The sequence below is a fragment of the Pundamilia nyererei genome, unplaced genomic scaffold (genome assembly GCF_000239375.1).
Source record: "Pundamilia nyererei isolate P.nyererei 1_Seehausen unplaced genomic scaffold, PunNye1.0 scaffold00026, whole genome shotgun sequence".
NCBI lineage: Eukaryota > Metazoa > Chordata > Actinopteri > Cichliformes > Cichlidae > Pundamilia > Pundamilia nyererei.
The window spans coordinates 1,655,925-1,675,036 of NW_005187427.1; the positions used below are offsets into that span (position 1 = coordinate 1,655,925).

Below are 19,112 nucleotides of genomic sequence, written 5' to 3' on the forward strand. Positions count from 1 at the left end.
GTAATATAGTTAGTGTATAAAACTTGAACTGAACAACATGAACTTCGTTACAGCACTCACTGCACTGTTAGATTGCCAGAATAACAATAACATAACTAGAAAACCATAGAATACAAAGGAAATGGGAAAAACAACTCAGTGAAGGACTTTAAGGCCTTCTAGGATGTACCTAAAGGAAAGGAGAGTCTAGGGTGAAATGGAAGTAAGGATGGCAGGGAGAAGAGAGGGCAGCCATGGAGGAGGCAATGAAGTGGGATGTGGGGGAGATATAATAACTCTGACATCACCCTCCAAGGTTCAGCCACAGGGCACTGACTGTGCTTACACGCTGTAAGGTCCATACACTGAGGGTGGTCATGGCTTTGTCATCTCGGATTAATAAAGATACATTGACTTTGGATTTGGATAACACTTTTAGAGAGACCTACCGCACACGCTAAGAGGATTACTCATACTATTAAACTTGCATTTTAACTTTAGACTCGATTTTAAAAGACATTTAGGAAGGTGGCTTTGATTACAGCAAGAGCCACTGAGTAGCTGAGGTTGGAGAGAACTTGATGCTTTCTTGATACATAGGGAGTTTGTTTTTATGCTAAGCTATACATGCTTGATGCTTCATACTCAGCATACAGACATGGGAGTGGTATCAGTTGGCAGTAAGGTGTAAAACATATTGTCCATATTTATTTCCTGAATAGGTGGGAAATCAAGGAGAACTTGTGAAAATATCGGAATAGAAAAATATATACATGTAGAAACTTAGAGAACCCAAACTAAAGGTAAATTAAATGTTAATGTGCAGTCAGGGCCAAACCCAGAAAGCTACTGTAGTCAAGTAGCACTATTTCATTAGACACCCACCCTAAAGTATTACTCATCTGTTCAAAGTGTGAGAAATGGGCCCATTTAACCATGTGATGTATAGCAGCTTATACTTAAAGCAGCCCCTGCTTAATGCTCTCTTGCCATCTTTCTTACGGCCCGAGAAATCTCATAGCCCAACAGTTTCTTAATTCACAGCTGGCTGCTGATGAAAAAATGGAGCTGTAGTAACAGTGTGCTGTTTGTCTTGGTAGCAGTTACTGTTATGCTTTTCTTCATTCACAGATGTCTCTTTTTAAGTGTTGACCGAGCTTCCAAGAGTCCACTGAGTCACGCCACTGACAGACATACAGACAATGGCTTTTCACAGTCAGCTAATAGTTTCAACTTGATTTGAAAGCTTATGAATACATAACTGTATTTTGGTGACTCTTCTGTTCTATAACCCCGAGAAGCGCTTGATTGTGTGTGTTCGTGTTTCAGTTTGCGTGTTTCTGTGTATGTTTGTGTGGATTTGTAAATCTGGAGCTGACTCTTGGCAGGAAAAGATGCATATATAATTTAGACACACAAACAGTTATACAGACAGCCATGTAATGCTAAACATGTGTGAAGCTAGTTGCGTTTAACCTTTTGTTGCACAGCAAAATGCCATAATGTTTCTCCTAGTACCTGCATGTTGGTTCTGTTTCTACATGCAGGTACTTTATGTTTCTTTTCACCATCTCTGCTCTTTCTGTTTGTCCTGTAGTTGGCTGTTCTGAGGGCAGTGCCCCGGGGAATGTACGATGGCCCAGTTTCTGAATTCTCCATGTCCCGTGGCGGTACCCCCTCGGCCTCGGCCCGTACTTCCCCAACCAAACAGCCTGTCAGAAACCTGCACCAGTCTGGATTTAGTCTAGCAGGTAACCCTGCACCATGCGGTGAGACCACTTTTTTAATAGAACAACAATCCCTGTGTTACCCAGTCATTTCTTCCACGTATCTGTCCACATACTGTACGTACAAACATTAGAGGAGCATCCATGGTCATCAGCTAAACCACCCTCATCCTCTTCTATTTTAACTCAGTTACTAATTCATTATATGAAGTCAGATAACAGTCGTGTGATTCTCATCATGTCTTTGCGTTTTGTCAATGATTTATTAAAAGTCCTTGGCTGACTGGAGAGTAACCCAATAATGTCTTATTATCTCGTTTCATGCATTACAATTTGCACAGTATGGCATGCATTTGCTTGCAGTACATAATGCTCCAAAAAGAGCTGTTTGTTTGTGCATTTCATTAAGGCAGTTGCTTGAGTTCTTTTGAGTCTGATTGAAGACTCTATTAAATTAAATTTCTAACACAGTCAGTAAAAGTTTTCACTTTAGTGTTGTTCGATGTAAAGTAAACATGACCCTGGATTAAGCACGCCTTCAATGTTAAAAGCGTTTAAAATATGTGCAAAAGTCTTGATCCACTTTATATAACTTTATATTTTGCTCCCAAGAAGCAAGACAGTTTTGTCATTTTTATTTCAAAGGTCTTTCATAGTTTTCACTCATTTCCAGTCTAGTTCTCGTACCTGACTAATTTCAGAGGAATGTTTATATTAAACCACTTAACGCTGACCTATGACTCATTCAAGCATAAAAAAGTCACCTAACTCGAGGGATGAACCTGTGTTGTTTGCACATAACAGAAAACTTAACAAACAGACATTTTAAAATTGTATCTGTCAGCAATTTCTTTATACGAATCTATGGATATTGGCAAAGATAACACATGTTGACATTAACATCAACTACAGTAATACAGCCTCTCTAATAGAATTCAAGCCCTCTTAATATTTTAGCAACATGAACTGTTGTAGGCTTTGCAAAGCCAGGATATGTCTTAAGATTTGTGTCTGTTTTTTATATTCTTAATTTATTTTTTTAGTTTTGCTCCGGGTCCTTTACCTCCTGTAATTCCTCTCTATCGTTCTCTCTCTCATCCTCTTTTCTGTCTCTCTTAAAATGTGTCCGTTAAATAAAGGCAAAAAGCCAACAAATACATTTAACAAGGTAGCATAAAAGAAAATACTTTGAAAAGATTTTTAGAAAGCTGCAGGAAATGAAGTTTTCACCACATTTGAACCTACGTTTCGAGCTTTAAAAAGTACAGCATTTGCAGTCATCTGGACCTGATTTGTTAAGATACTATAATGTGAGAGCTCACAATAACATTCACGTTTGACATCTGTTAAATTTTGCTGGGCTGCTGAGTGACAGTATGATTGTGCCCATGTGTCAGGGCAGCACTAGATTAGCTTCAAGTAAACAAATGTGAGAAATGCACTTTGTCAAGCTACCAAGCAGTGACGCTTCATACGCGTGTTAAAATCCCAAGCCACTCAGTGTTTGCGCTGTTTTACAATCAAACAGAGCGACCGTAGCTGATTCTGTCCTCCCTGACTGACTAAACGTGTCCATGTGTAGCATTACATCAGTGAGAGCAACTCTGGTTAACCTGGAGAGACCACAGCTGGGTTCACTGTAGTCTTTGGAAGTCGTTACAAATATATGGATCATTTTTAAAAGCTGATAACTCATTTGGATAAACAACTGTACTTAATGAAGTTTGGCATTTACTGTATTAAGCAACCTGTCTTTGCAAGTGTTTGAACTCAGAGATGAAAAAAGACAATGACCTCCACTGGAAAGAATTTCTAAATTTGAGTACATGATTTAAGAGGGGAGTAAGACTGCTGCTACTTTCCCAGGCTTTGAACTATTAACATTAAGTACGTTTGCTGTATAATTGTATGTGCCTTCGTGTGCATGCTCTCTCACTGAGTCTGATCTGTTATAGTTTTCCTTGTTAGTTGCCTGCAGAGTACATTTGCTTGTCTGGAAGAAGTTGGGAAGGATTGTTTGCTTAGACACAGTGTATCATAGTCTGACATCATTCCACTTTCCATTTATACACGCACTGATCATTAGTTAGACCAGGCAACCTGACTTATCATTTGGAAACACCATTCTTTATGTCAGACTTAAGCATCTTTTGTTAATGTTTCACAGTCCTCGTACAGCAGTAGGTCTACTCACATTTGCATCCCCCTGTCACCTCAGTGATACATACCATATGTCATAGATAATGATGTGTTTCAAGAAGCCCTCTAGTGTTGGGAAAGTAATAACGTGAGTGCATCATGGCAATTATTTGTGTGCCGTGATGACATGAAAGCTGTCCTGTCTGACAGGATTGACAAATGCTGCTACTGGTTTCCAGTGGAGGGCAAAAGGGAGTAAATCCCACCATCAGTTCTCTGATTTATTTAATCTGTCACATGTTTTCACATTACTGTAGTCCCAACATACAAGACTATCTCGGTGGTTTTGTTATGTTACTTTCATCTCAACAAAACGACACAGCATAACCTAATTTGTACAAGGGCAGAGGCGCTCCGACTGCTTTGTATATCTGATCGAGTTACACTCATTTGATATGGTTTAACATTGTTAGAGCTTAAATTCAACCCAGTCACCCTAAGAAATTAATTTAGTTCCATAAAGCCTAACCAATCAGATATGAAGGGGCAAAATATTAGATGATTATATATCTTTGTAACACTTTATGCTAGGGGCTTACTTTTTTTACACCGGAGAACTGATTTGGGGTTCAAATGAGGGGTCTGGTGAGATTTTAATCCTGTTGTGGGATATTTTATTTTTTATTTTAATACAGTAATCATATAACTTTTATACATTCCTGAGACATCACCAATAGCGTAGTATTTCATAGGATTATGACGTTGAGATTAAACAAACATATAATAGGCCAAATGCTCTAGATCTTACATGGTAAAAGAACATTTTACTCATGACTGTATGATAAATATTTACCCTATTACCTATTTTCACAGCTTTAAGAAAAATTGGGGTTTTAAAGTAAACAGTAGACTACACAAAGACATATGTAATTCACACTTTACCATTAATTTCATGAACATGCACTTGAGATTATCAGTGCATAACTAAATGTGTAAATGTATGTTCCTCCCATATCTAAATTGCTTGCCAGTGTTTTCCATGCAAGCACAAGTAATTTATAGGAATTTGATTGGATTTAATTAGAAATCTATGTGTTCATTTCTCAGAGAAACCCTGCAGATGTCTTCTTTTTGTACTCTTTGACTCTGCTTTCTGCCCCCACCCCCCAGCCGATATCTTTGGTCTCTTTATCTTGTCCATCTCTCTCTTTGCAGGTCCTCCCACCCCTGATGACATCCCCATCAGGCCTGCTGGAAGGCGCATCGTAGTGCCCCCTGGTGGTCGTTCCAACATCACATCTCTCAGTTAAACAGCAGGACACGCAGAAAGAAAATGACAACAGCCAGAGTGCAGGATTGAAGAGGGGAGGGGGGAGGAGATGCAGAGGACCACGATTATTTCAAAGTTACAAAAACAAACAAAAGAAAAAAGCAAAACACTGAATCCTCATGCCTTACCTGTCACAATGCTACTATGCTCATATGAGAAAAGTATCCCTTTTCCTCTGGAATGTGAACCAGCGTCAAGTATATAGATGGTTGTGTTTTGGGTTGTTTTTATGTTTTTTACTGAAAGTGTGAGATTTCCACCAAATTCACATGACTGATCTAAGTCTCATTACTCATCTATGTGGAATAGTTATCTGGTACTTTGGCAATGTGAAAACATCAGGAAAACTCAGTATAATCACACAAAAACAAAACAAAAAAACAAACCCTGTTCGCAAAGGAAAACGGATACCACATGTCTCAGAATGACGCTATCGTTCGTTCATCCTGTTCGGCTTTCAATGTCACCCCTTTACAGTAGCCTGCTTGCTCCATAGTCAGCAAAACATAACACTAGATTCCACGGTAGCCATGTATTATCTTGCAGTATGTTTGGTTAGCTCTAGGTGGCATTGTACATATGGTAGATGTGATGTAGCTTTGTGGATGATGTTGTTGCAGCTTGTTTGGGTTTCCTGGACCAAGTTAAAGGTAGTTATCGAATCTGAGGGCAGGAGTGCTGTCGGGCATGGAGCTGCATGGGCCGCATTAATATGGGTGACGTGATCCATGATACTGCTGCACTCCTCCTCCTTGCTTTTTGGTGACTACCATCCCCATGATGTACTGTACTGATTATTGATGTTTAAAAAAAAAAGGAATATGGACAAATCTGTTTGGGAAAGATTATGTGAAAACAAAAGAATAGAAAGAAGAATTATTAGAAACTTTTTTTTTTCCAGATTTTTTTCTTAATCCCAAAAAAACGTTTATATGAGTTTTTTGTTTCCTGCATTCCATCGTCACTAGAAAAAAAGAGCTTTGCGAGAAACCGTCCTTTGCATTTGCTTCTAACTTACTGGCTGTTTCTGCAATCCTGAATCATCTGGAAAAGGATAAAGGGAGGGGAAAAAAGATTATGAAAGGATGATCACACGAATTAAAAATAAATGTAACTGTCCCTTGTAACTACGACTTTAACTGAAGAGCTTTGCAACTGAGGGCAACAAAAAAGACTGATGCAATGAATTGATGAACCTGCTTTATGATAACACTTTAGCTCTGGCTTTATTTTTTTCATTCAAGACTAGGACAAGGGGAAGCCCGTCATTCCCTCTGTCATCACAGCATAGCCCTCTAATGCAGCACATTTAACATCAGCACGAATATAACTGAGCCCAGTTCAGTTTACCTAAATACTCTGGATGTGATTGTGTTGGGGGGCGTTTGTGTTTTTTTCATGTCTTTGCTGTTTCTTGATAAGGCAGAGGATTGCAGTGCAGTAAGGTAAGCTTTGTATTCTGTTGTTGGCCCATTGTGGGGGGAGAGGGGAAGACGATTGTGTTTTTTTAAATCTGGCAGGTGGTTTGTTGTATTTATGTTACTTTGACAACCTTTGTTACTGTTTTTATGTTGTTTCTTTTTTTACTGTTGTATCGAAACCCAGAGATGGCAGGTCAAAAATACAGTGTGCTTTGGACGTATGATTTGTTTCCAGAATAAACATGAGTTGCAACTTATTGGCTGACTTGTTTTATTTTATAATATTAATTATTTAACATCAAGATGTATGGAAATATTTAATAGACTAGTTTGAGTGTGTAAAGCAAGGAAGGCTTCAAGGCAGTTTTTTTTACAACCCTGTTTCCAAAAAAGTTGGCATTTTGCATAAAATGTAAATTTAAAAACAAACAAACAATCGTTTGAAGCAAATATATAATTGAAAATATTACAACAAATGCTCTAGCAGCAAATGAAAGTTGTACGCTACACTATAAAAATGATCTACTTTGATTAACTTTGCTTCTTTCACTTCACATCTGTTTTGCATCCATAATTACTTTTTAATTCTGGATGTTGTTTGGACAAATGTTCTGGCACCATCATGGTATATGCACTTCGCATGTTAGGTCATTCTTATGTATTTTGTGAAAAGTTGCCATGACTCACTTCCCAATAAATAGTGATTAGAGCCCTGCAGCACTATACCTCTGCATAAACATCTTTATGTGGCCACAGTTTCTGCTTTATTGGCCTGCATATCTCCGGGGATGATCGAAGAACTTCTGACATCTCTACACATGTGCAAGATCTACAGTGCTGTGCTGAAGTAAGTTAGTAGTAGATTAAGATAACCTGAGTAAATACAAAACTTATTTTGAAATCTGATTTTGTTTATTAAGCAAAAAGAGCCTCATCTGCCTCTGTTAGGCTCAGTGTTCATGATTTAGCAAGAATGGTCAGCACTTTAATAATACAGAAGCACTTCCAGGAAGGTTCATGGTTTAAAACATTTATTCTAAGAGCAAAGTTTATTAGTGCCAGATGCCTGTTATCCAGGTTTCTCAGTCAAAGTGTCAGAACTGTGTATGCTTTTGTCTTAACTAACTATTTGCATGTGTCATGTATTTGCCCATTATGGAAAACTCAGCCTCCTGCAGCTACTGGTATGGAAACATAGCTGTGGCACAGTTTGTGCAGGATTTCAGTATTTCTCTATCCTGAAATCCTAAAAGGCTTCCCACTGCCTTGGAAATGTGAAGCAGCTTATTATGCATTATACATCTTATTACTGTCAACAATAGAATTAGCATAATCATTGCAGTAAAACTTCAGCAAACATACTGTCAGCGCTGCAGCGAGGAAGGGACTGTAAGAATGACAGTGTGCAGGTCCAGCAGTACAGAAAGGTGTACCACTCACACCTCGAGTGAAATTTAATCATAGTTAAGTCTCAGGATGCCAGGCAATGTTGGCATTTTGTTTAAACAAAGGTTAAGAAAATAACATAATAAAATTACATGTGCTTCCACGACAGAGAAAAAAGAATGAAATCTGACTACTTTGGCTGGACAAAGTGTCCATAGTCTCTCATAGGTCTTTCATAGCGGGGGCTACATACACATGCCCTCAGTTTTATGGTCCAGCAGTAAAACTTCTGCGAGGTCCCTCTTGGATTGTTAGGTAGTGAGTAAATGTCTCATGACATCACTGTAATGATGGGAGCAATGAGTCTGCAACCGCAATCTAAACAGAAGTGTGCGTGGTGGCTGTAAGTGCACACTGTGGTTTGATTTCACATCATTATCAGAATACTCTCCAGAAATTTGTCAAGCATCTTCAGACATGCACAAAAACTGCAAAAACACTTGATGTAAACAAACAACGCTGTAACAGGACGAGTTATGAATATCTCTCCTTCCCTTAACATTTACATTTAACTTACGGAGTTCAGATTGTTTCAGATGAGCCTGTGAGACTCATCCAGTCCTTTCATTTCCCACTTGGTGAAGTAGTGCTGATGCCAGTCATGCAGTAGTAATAAAATAAGGGGTTTGACTGTGTAGTATTATTATTTCCTGTACTTTAAGTGTTTTTGGAAATGTATTAATAGTTGAGAGCATTAATGCGCTCTTATTTGCCTTGGAAAATTATAGATTATAAGTAATAAATCACCTTTATTATCAAACACAGTGGACATTTTCTCATTTTTGCACACGCACTAACAAACTGGCAGTGATTCCCTTACCTTCTTGATAAGCAGAGAGATCATCAAGCTGAGGTTTGCTGATTATATCTGTTTGATGCCCAGCAGATTGGGGAAGTATTTATCAGCTGAGAGTCCCATCCCCACCAACTCAGATCAGCCATTTATGTGGAAAGTGCTGCCTCAGCTCTGGTTTCTATGGAGGAGAGATTGGACTGTGCCTTCGAGATAACCTAGGGAAGGGCTGGTCTCAGGTCTCAGGTCTGTATTTGTAGATGCATGTGGGTGAGAGAAGGGACAGGAAATGCTTTGAGTTTGTTTGATACTGACTGCATTAAAGGAATTCCCTGAGACACTTATCCACTGCCAATTTAGCCTAGTGTCGCACTGACAGTAAACAATGGCCACTGAAGCGGGTTTTTCAATATACATTAGCTTGGTTTTGATTTCTCCACATGTGATACCAAAAATGTTTTCAACTTTCTCCTTTTTGCACATTAACCATAGGTTTCCAATCCAAGACTCACTGTACCTGTAGTCAGTTACCACTAGGGGGCAGCATTATCTTTAGACTGGAGCAGAGTAATCTCCAAATCAAACTTCTTTTCTTTTTTTTAATGGAATAAAGCACAGGGACAGTCAGGTTGGTTCAGAAAAAGAAAGTTATTATTTAAGGCACACCTTAACAGTTTGCAACTCCAACACATTTAATTACAATAAACACACAGTGACAACTGAAGGACAACAAAACCGTAAGAGGGGTGAGATTCACATGTGTGGAACAAGTGTATTCTCAGAATAAATTCTTCTTCTTTTTCTTCTAACACATATGTTTTGTTGAGAAATTATATTACCTGGGTCAAGTACCATTTGCCATTGAGTTTTGTTTTGGGGTTGTTGTTTTTCTTTTGGTTTCTGAAGGTGGCAAATGTGCCACATTGAGGCAATAATTCCAACATTTTGATACCCGTATAAGATCAAATTGAAATACTGTTTGCTTGACGTGTATCCAGGATTATTCCATCTACTGAACTATCCCACCTTATAATATACAGACACCTTTTACAGAAACCCACCTTTGAATTTCTAAAATCACATCTATGACAACAACAACAACGACACCACAAAAGTAATTTGTAAAACATTGCACCTGTCTTCAGTAGAAAAGTGCCAAGAGTCATTCAATTAGAGATTAAACTACATTTTAAATGTAATTACAAGAGATCATAGACTTGAAAGGATTGAGTGATACTGCAGCTAGACAAGCTCAAGGTCAATAGAGTGGCACAGTGGGATTAGTATAAATCACATTGACTTACAGATTGTGAAAAGAGCTCAGGTTTTTAAAACATGCACATATAGCTATGGGAACCAGCTGTGTGCCATATCTATGGTCTAAGGCACCCCTCTGCAAACCTCAGAGGCAGGTGTGGTTTTCGGATATAATATTGAACAAGTCTATGGCAAATCTTACTGAACGAAAGAAGGGTGTTTTCACGCCTTGTATTCATTTGGATGCTGCCAAATTTTATATCAGTGTTGTAGCAGCTGCACAAATGTGTTGATGCAGCGACAGATTGCAAATGGATTCAGTTTTTTATGGGAGCAATTAAGAGCGATTACAAATTTGCAGACTTATCTGGTGGCACATATGCATTTGGTTGTATCCAACACAAAACAGGAAGAACATAAGTAAAAAATACAAAAACAGACATGAGTGCAGACAATAACTGAAAAATGAATGCAGTCTAGGAGTCAGCTTAATTATCATCTAGAAAACCACCCTAAGGAGATAAATATTCACTCACAGCATAAGATCTTTATTTTTTTTTTTGTTTCTCTGTGCATAAATGCTACACTTTATGAAGAAGCATGTGCAAAGCGAGGTTCAGTGCAGAACATATAACATCTACCCTCTAGCTTTTTTCTATGTTTTCATCGCAGTGAACCTTTTTGTGGAGACCCAGTTTTTCATTTGCAGATTGAAGCAAAGGTTAGTCCAAAATGTCAGCGTTTTGATGAAGATTTCCATCAGGACACACTGATTAAAGTCAGCATGAAACGTAAAAGCTCCATATAAACATCCAAGGTTGAGAGAAAAAGCTAGTTTGGTAGCTGCATTTTAAATACACATCATGACCCATAAGCAAGTCAAGGAAACATATGGGATGCTTTGCTTATATCTGCTGTTGATTGGAACTGGGACTTCAAACCAAATGCTAAAATCCTATCATCTTTGTTAACTGGCAAAGCTATGCAACATGACCACTACCAACATGTACCTGCTGCTCTGATAAAATGAGCCATTCGTGCTCAGTTCTACAATTTAGCTACATAGAATTTTTTCTTAGAGGAACTGGTGTTTGCTGTGTTAAATCAAATATCTTGTTTTACGTTTCAAAGTTGTTCAGTTTTAATGTTTTGCACTCCTATTGTCATGCTCATGTCCCGATATTAAATAGAGCACACTGTACAATGGCGTCATCCTCAGTGTTCTTCAACACCTGCTGCCCATCTGCTATGTTGTCGGTCTAATTCCGTCTTGTTGTCATTTTTTATGTAGCACTGGTGAACCATGTTACACTTACATAACCACCACGGACTAAAAAGTCTCCCATCCAAGCAGCAGCAGCACATATAGCTTTTGGCCATGGTTGACCAGCTGATCAGATGTGGCTTTGTCAGGCAGGGAAGTGACTACCATTTCACCTCAGCAACTGCTCGGAGTAGAGGCTGAGCAGATATTAGAGCACCAGATGGATGTAAGGGAACATTATATGAGTGACACTCTGCTGAGAGCCATTCTTCTTGGTGACAGGAAAAATGCCTCGCTCGGGCATGGCTGCTGCTCCAGGAGTCCATTTCACTCCTGCAGTCCTGGAGTTCTTCGTAATTTATTTTTTGTGAGTGAACAGAGATGCACGAGTGCATACTGTGGCGCATTTGTGTTGTGGATAACAAAGTGGTGCAGGAACACTGAAGGCCAGTTTCGAGCGCCTGTGCTCATAGAATAATATGTGTCTGGGTGCAAATTGCAGATAGATATAAGCCGTGGGCAGGTGCAAGTGATGAGGGAGTAAGCAGGGATCTCGCATCATGAGATCTATCCTGATAAGTAGGCAGCTGGCTCGATATTGTTGTTCTGTCCATCTTCTATTGCCTTGTTCTTCTCACTTGTGGACAATTCAGAGGACTCGGTGTCCGCCACTACTTTTCTTGACCTGTTGATGAAAGATTTATTTGAGTAGATATAAAGTCAGCCGGTGTCTGTTGCTATATTCTGCAAGAATACTGTAAAAGTTAAAAATAACACATCTTTTCATCTTCCATGCAATGACTTAGTAACTAATTGCACTGAAATTGGATCATTTTAGCTTGACATTCAACCTGTAATTGCTAGCCTGGCATTTTATGATTTTTTTTTAAATGGATACTTAAGAGGGAAACATGTATCAGCTGGTGGTACTGATATTATTCCCTGTGATGACAAAAACATGTAGCTGGTCCTATTTTACAGTAATTGTTCTTTTAAAGCTAAACCTACTGACCTTTTCTCCTACCTTATCAACCAAAATTTTAGCTATTTGTTACCTTAAAATTTGGTCTCCTTGTACACTAATCTAAAAATTGATGTTTTTACAGGAGCATCAATTTTTAGATTAGCGTCCATAGGAATTAAGAGGGTAGGTAGCAAGCAGACGCTGCTAATCAAATGCACTTGATTAGCTAATCACCAACAAGTGTGAACACCTCTGTAAAAGCAGAGCTTTTAGCAGTTTGGTAGTCACAAAATGTAACACAATGACCTTAAAGAAGGAGCTGTTGCTATCCACCAACCTAGGAACCGTTATAAGCCATTTCCACCCAATTTGAAGTCAAGTGAGAAAGATTATTCACAAGTAAAGAACATTGAAGACTCTCGCCAATCTCAGGCATGGACGTCCCAGCAATTTCACTATAAGATCAGACCACAATACTCAGAAAAATTCCCAAAAAGCCAATAGCTACATGAGAGACTCTACAAGCCTTGGTTAGCATGAAAAGAACAAGAACAAGGTTTGTTCAGAAGTGTTCCCAGTAGGAATCTTATTCTCTCTAAAAACAACACAGCAATTCGATTTAGGTTTGCAAAGCTGCATCGAACAAACAATAATAATGGATTGCATTTATATAGCGCTTTACAATTCCACTATTCATTCACACACTGGTGGAGGCAAGCTACAGTTGTAGCCACAGCTGCCCTGGGACCGACTGACAGAAGCGAGGATGCCATATCGCACCATCAGCCCCAATGGCCATCATCAGTAGGCGGTAGGTGAAGTGTCTTGCCCAAGGACACAACGACCAAAACAGCTGGGGATCGAACCAGCAACTTTCCAGTTACAAGATGAGCTTTCCAACCCGCTGAACAACGGTCGCCCACCCAGACCAAATGGCAAGCATATTATGCCAAAAGTCAAGCATGGTGTTGGAGGGATGATGATTTGGATCTGTTTTTCAGCCATTCATTGAATCCACCATGAATGCCACTCTATACATAAACAGTAGAGTCTATATGTAGACATTTTAGAATATAATATGAGGACATATGTCTGATTAAAACTCCAAACTGGGTCATGTGATAGGACAATGATCACAAGAACAGCAGCAAATCTACAAAAGAATGGCTGAAAAGAAAAAAAGTAAGGTGGCACAATGGGCCAAAGTCAAGACCTCGATCCACTTGATAAGTTGTGTCAAGAAATCAAGAGAACTGTGCATAAAAGAATGCCTGCAAACTTTAATGACCTGAAGCAACATTGTAAAGAAGAGTGAGCTTTTCATCTCTAGTTTCTACTCTGAGCCGTGGAGTCGGTCATTCCAGCTGCCTGCTGAGCTTGCACACCTGACTCTCCTCACTCTGTGGCATCTATGAGTTGACTTTTATAGACAACTTCAACTTGTTTTAGGAGCACAGAAAGCTTTACTGGAGGGATGATCTACACCCTAATAGAACCCGTTCACAGGACTGTATACATCATTAAGCATACATTATACTGCCAAAAAGTCCATAAGTAATCTAAGTCATACCTTAAATCCTGTAAAATAACAATGGCACTTTGAAATAATACTAAAATATATTTCTAAATTAAGCTTTTAGGTTTTTTTCTATTGTTGTCTTTTTCCAGCTTTCCAACTGTTTAATTTGTTATTTGTATGTTGACAATACTACATATCATTTAATTCCATATAATGAATATAGAAGTTCATGAAATAAAGTATAAATATTTACACTTTCAGGTTAAGCTAGCTGAAGACTAAATTACCATTTTATTTTACAGCAAATTGAGTCAAACTAATTTCCTCAAAGCAACAATTTCATAGCCTCTAATATCTGTTTTTATGCCTTTTCTGTGTACTATTGGCTTGGCTTGGGATAATAAGGTTTGATAAATGATTTAGATAGACTGAAATAATCATGAAATTATTTTATGTTCTTGTAGAATATGCCACTGCGTGAGTCAACATTGCACCTGCCTGGACATTTCCTTATGCAAATTATGGTGGTGAATCATATCTCTTATTACTTCCAGAAACTTCTGATATACAGGATACATTCAGTACTGGGCAGCCTTTACCAGTTGTTAATTTTTTTAATACCTTCCTTCATGCTTCCACCAAGCAGCAAGGATTATTCTATTATTCCTGGTTACAGCTAGAATATTTATTAAACCGCATATCCAGCAAACCAAACAATCATTATTATTATTGTTGTTATTATTATTATTAATGATGGTGAAAAGGCATAGTATTTACAGTGTTACCTTCATTTTGAGTCATTGTTTCTCATTTTTCATTTACTGAAAGCTACAGTGCTATTTATTCCATGAGAAGGCAGTATTAGCTGGTGAAGAAAGAATAGGCTCTTACTTTTCTCTGTTGAAGACAATGAAGTCTCTCTGGACATTATCCAAACGCTGCTGCAGCTGCCCATTCTGGGGGAGAGACAAATGTAAAAAAAAAAATCAGCTGTGACTCACTACTGGCAGTTGTGAAGAAGCAACAATAAAATCACATCCAGCCATTAATCATGGTTATTCTTCTTGTCTTGGTGACTTGGATTTGTAATATGTGCTGGTGCACAGTACAGCGCAAATTGTTTGAATTGTCCAAAAAGTGCCAGTTGAAAAAATTCACCCAACTGCATGTCTGAACCTGCTTAATGCAGGCCTACTCGGGACATATTTGGCCCACTTAATGATGTTAGACTACTCTAATGCCAAGACAAGGAGACAGGTGCTTTCTCACTTTCCCTAGGAGGCAATGAGGAGAGATCACAGAAATACATCATCATTATCACACTGTATTCATTGTGTGTGGGCACTAAAGAGAGACTAGGAGATACAACACAAGAGAGAAAAATAGAGAAAAACTGAATATGTAATAACCCTAAATTAAGTGTAATAAAGCTGCCCCTGTAGGACCTTCAAACCTTTATTGAATTTCCTAAACTGTTTAATTTTTAGGGTGTCTTAAGGCCTCATCCTTAGTAAAAAGAATCATACTCAAAGTTGCACATGCATGTATGGGCATGTGGTGCTTCCCCCTCAAGCTCAGTTAGATTGGCCCTCTACACTTCGAAATGGCTTACTTCCTGCCAAAGCTGTCACTCACACAGCCTAGCAGAGAGGTTCTGTACAGGTGCTGTCACAGTAGGGGGGGAGCAACTGGCATCCGAAAGCCATCAACTAATTTAGGGCAGGAAGACAGACTGGAGAGTAGAGAGAGGAGAGGCAAAGCTGGAGGAAAGGAGGAGCAGAAAAAGTTGGGAGTGGATTTTGTGATTTTGCAAGCATGCCTGAGAGAGAGAAGGATAAAACAGCCCTATGATTAGTATACATCTTGACTGCAAGCGAGCCTCTGGGTTTTAGTGAAGGGACACTTTCAGTGCAGTATCAGAAAAGAAAAACGGCAGATTTGCATGAACCCAAAAGATACTGACACAACCACCCAGACAGAGACTGTCAGAACAGGGTGTGCTTTTGTGTGAGCGATACAGACAAAAAAACAGGACAAAGAAACAAACAAACAGGCAGACACTCAGAGTGGGGGGACGCAGTGTTACACATAAAAGACATGATGAGGCATGAAGAAAGATATTGTTTTCTTTCTAACAGTGTCAAAATGATGCTTCACATCTAAGATCTAAAGGCATGACAGGACCCATGAAAAAAAGAAAGGAAAACCTTTATCCAACATTGTCTGTACTGCTATAACCCATGATAGGACATATTGTTTCCGTTCAAGTTGCAGAGGGAGCTTGAACAAAAAACGCACTGCTGTAAAGTCATGGAGCTCCTCCTTAGGGTACCGCCGGTCAGACTTGACTGAATACATTTTATGTGAGCTTATTTTTTTTTATGTCAAAATATATTTCCAGGGCCTGATTCACACTTTTGACTTTTGTGGTACCTCCTGGTCTTTTCCATGTGATCTCCTGTTGTAAAGCTGTGAAGAACATTTATTATTAATTTATTTATAAAATCCAAATTTGACTTAATACATCCACGTCACGCCAATCCACAGGGTGCTGATAATCAGTGTTGATCTGTTCAAGAACAGTGACAGCAATAAGAAGTTAAACAACTATAGACATCTATGATGAACCCAGAAGGAACTGTTATGATTGGACACTTTGACATTTACACACTGTTGATCGTCATGTTTCGCTTTTTTCTTTAGCAGCTTCTAAGTATAGGACATCCTCCACTTGTCTAGCCTTGTCTCTGTGCCACATGTTTTCTGTTTTGGGGCCTTTACTTTTTTTGATATATTAGATACCTTTTCAACACACTCTGAGCACTTTTAAGCATAGTTCTTATCATTTCTATGCAGACAACATTCAGCTATATATCTCTTTTAAGCCCCAAGACGTTTCTAAGCTACAGACTTTGCAGAGGTACTCAGACTCTACTAAAAGTTGTAGGAACAGTCCTTGCTTGTGCCCCTTACAGATTTGTACCTAAGCTCTCGTTTGCCTTTGCAGCATTAGCTACATCTTCTATCAGAAATGTTTCGGTAACTTTTGTTTCAGCTTCTATTTTGGACGCTCACAGCTTGAATCCTGTCCCAGATCTTGCTTTCATCACTTAAAAAATATTGACAAATTGAGTTCCAGTGTGTCAGGCTCTGCACTGGAAATTTTTATTCATGCATTTATTCAATCACGAGGGTTAGAACATCTAACCCTCGATTCAAAAATCGAGGGGTTAGATGTAAATTGATTCATTCCTCTGTAACTGTACAATATGGGCAGATGTATAAATTGATGGAGACAAGGAGTGAGAAGGTCAGAAAGGAATCTGCCAGAAGAAGGCTCTGGCCTTGCTTTAACCGTTGACATTTCACTACTTCTTCTCTCCTCTTTGTCTCTTCCTTCCTTTCTTTATTTAATGCTTTTAAAAAGACAGTTCAGAAGCTAATTGCTCCAAATGGTAGATTAAACTTTCCATTTAATGAGACAAACCAACAGGGAGTGCTCTGTTGGATGAAAGCCTAACAGGAACATTTCTCAAGGTCCATTGCTAAGGCTGAGGCTGATGTTTGTTGTGACTGGTAATGAGCAATAGTATTAAAATATGTAGATTGCCTGACACATAAATGGCATATCGAATCACAGCCATTTGAGAAGATTGATATGCTGTAATTTGGGAACTGTATGTGACATAATAGTGAAGTTAGTGGTGAATAATGAAATATGGATCGAAGGAATGCTTTAACCATAATTTAAACAGTAAAAATCTTCAGCTCAGATTCAACTGCTGAGTGTAGAAATATCTGCTGTACAAGTAGTACTTCTTAAATTGCATGTGTTTGACTTCTCCTGATGATATTCCCTCAGACCTAAACCAAAGCCAAGTTCTGACTCTGCATTTTTAATCAGTGGCACACACAGAGTTGCTTCCTCAGATGCACATGCAGCTCTCTCTTTATTTCAATGATCCATCAATTTATCTGACATCAGTGCTAATTAACTGGTTTTACACTACTTCTATGAAGCTTTTGTTTACTCAGAACAACCAGACATTCTATTTTTTAAGCTATAATTAAAAGAGATAAGAAATATTTGAAAGAGATCATTGAAAAAAAATCTGTTCTTCACTTTTTCTTACTTAAAGAAAAAAACTTCATTCAAGCACATATAGATTTTGTCACTGTACTATACTTTGTTTCTGTACCCAAAGAACAAAAATTGTTTCCTATCCTGTGAAAACCTTAATGTCAGCCTGAAGACAGCCTTTCCCATCTCTCTGTTTCTCTCCATGGGACTCCGTGATACTGAAACATGGCGCTGATTGCACCTTTTAGTGCCTTATTTCCAACTCACTGCCATTGCCACACCCAAAAAATTGCTGTTTATTTTGAAATTTGCATTGAAAATAATGGATGTACTTTTACTATATTTACAGTTTTAGCAGTAACTTTTTAATCAAGCATTCACTCTCTTTTTAGCCTTATTATTGGTCACTACCAACTACCTGCTATTTACATATTTGATGCCATTTTCATGAAGCTATATCTCATTTTCATTAACTGCTGTTTTGCTAAACAGATAATGTGTGGTAGGTTTTAGCCACTTTTTGAAAATGGATGTAAACAAAAATTATCAACGAGTGGTGAGACTGAACCAAAACCAAAAACATGGCGCAAATGACTTAAGTCGAAAATTCCTCTGAAAATGGTCGGATACAAGGACCGGACTGAAAATGAGTGAAAAAGCATCAATGTCCAAAGAAAAGAACTTTGAAAGAGCTTCAGAAAGCCTGGAGCACTGCTTCTCGAGACCAATTTAAAAAAAATTGGTCTATTCTTCCAAGGTTTGGTTCCTTGGAAGAATAGATTTGAACAAAATCATAAAATAAAGTACAAAAACAAGATACAGAGTGAGATTGGAATCAGACATACACAAACTCATAATGGTGTAAATGAATGTTTTAAGTCTGAAAGGGAATAGGTAGAGATCTTAAACAAAAATCTACAAACTAAATGCCTACATTCTCGTTAGCTACAGATACATGCACAGAACAATAATAAAGAACAATAGTAATATCCAGATGAGCAGAATGAGAAGCCCATTTTCCATTAGTACCTAATTAGTACTAATTAGGACTCAGTATGGTTAGCCACGGTTTTCAGAGTTTCCATTAGGTGATAGTATCTGGTACCAGGCACTAAAATGGTACCTGCTCCGCTGGGGTTCCAAGCGATCCGAGCAGGTACTAAAATGTGACGTCATCAGACTTCATGCCACC

The 19,112-nt window shown here is 38.5% G+C and overlaps 2 protein-coding genes across 3 annotated transcripts in view; one reads left to right on the plus strand and one right to left on the minus strand.

The window, feature by feature from the left end:
- The window catches only part of dpysl3 (dihydropyrimidinase like 3), a 31,952-nt gene extending 25,881 nt beyond the window's left edge, over window positions 1-6,071 (plus strand). The window contains exons 13-14 of one of the 2 annotated variants that reach the window (XM_005727744.1): window positions 1,577-1,748; window positions 5,061-6,071. In XM_005727744.1, the coding sequence (XP_005727801.1) occupies window positions 1,577-1,748; window positions 5,061-5,155 (267 nt within the window). In that variant the 3' untranslated portion in view covers window positions 5,156-6,071. The remainder of the gene's footprint in view (window positions 1-1,576; window positions 1,749-5,060) is intronic. The other variant, XM_005727745.1, reaches the window with a different exon arrangement.
- Window positions 6,072-9,470: 3,399 nt separating this feature from the next.
- Window positions 9,471-19,112, minus strand: part of stk32a (serine/threonine kinase 32A) — a 65,300-nt gene continuing 55,658 nt past the window's right edge. Inside the window, exons 12-13 of the mRNA XM_005727746.1 lie at window positions 14,731-14,795; window positions 9,471-12,041 (exon numbers count right to left, since the gene is read on the minus strand). Of these exons, the coding sequence (XP_005727803.1) occupies window positions 11,924-12,041; window positions 14,731-14,795 (183 nt within the window). The 3' untranslated portion in view covers window positions 9,471-11,923. The remainder of the gene's footprint in view (window positions 12,042-14,730; window positions 14,796-19,112) is intronic.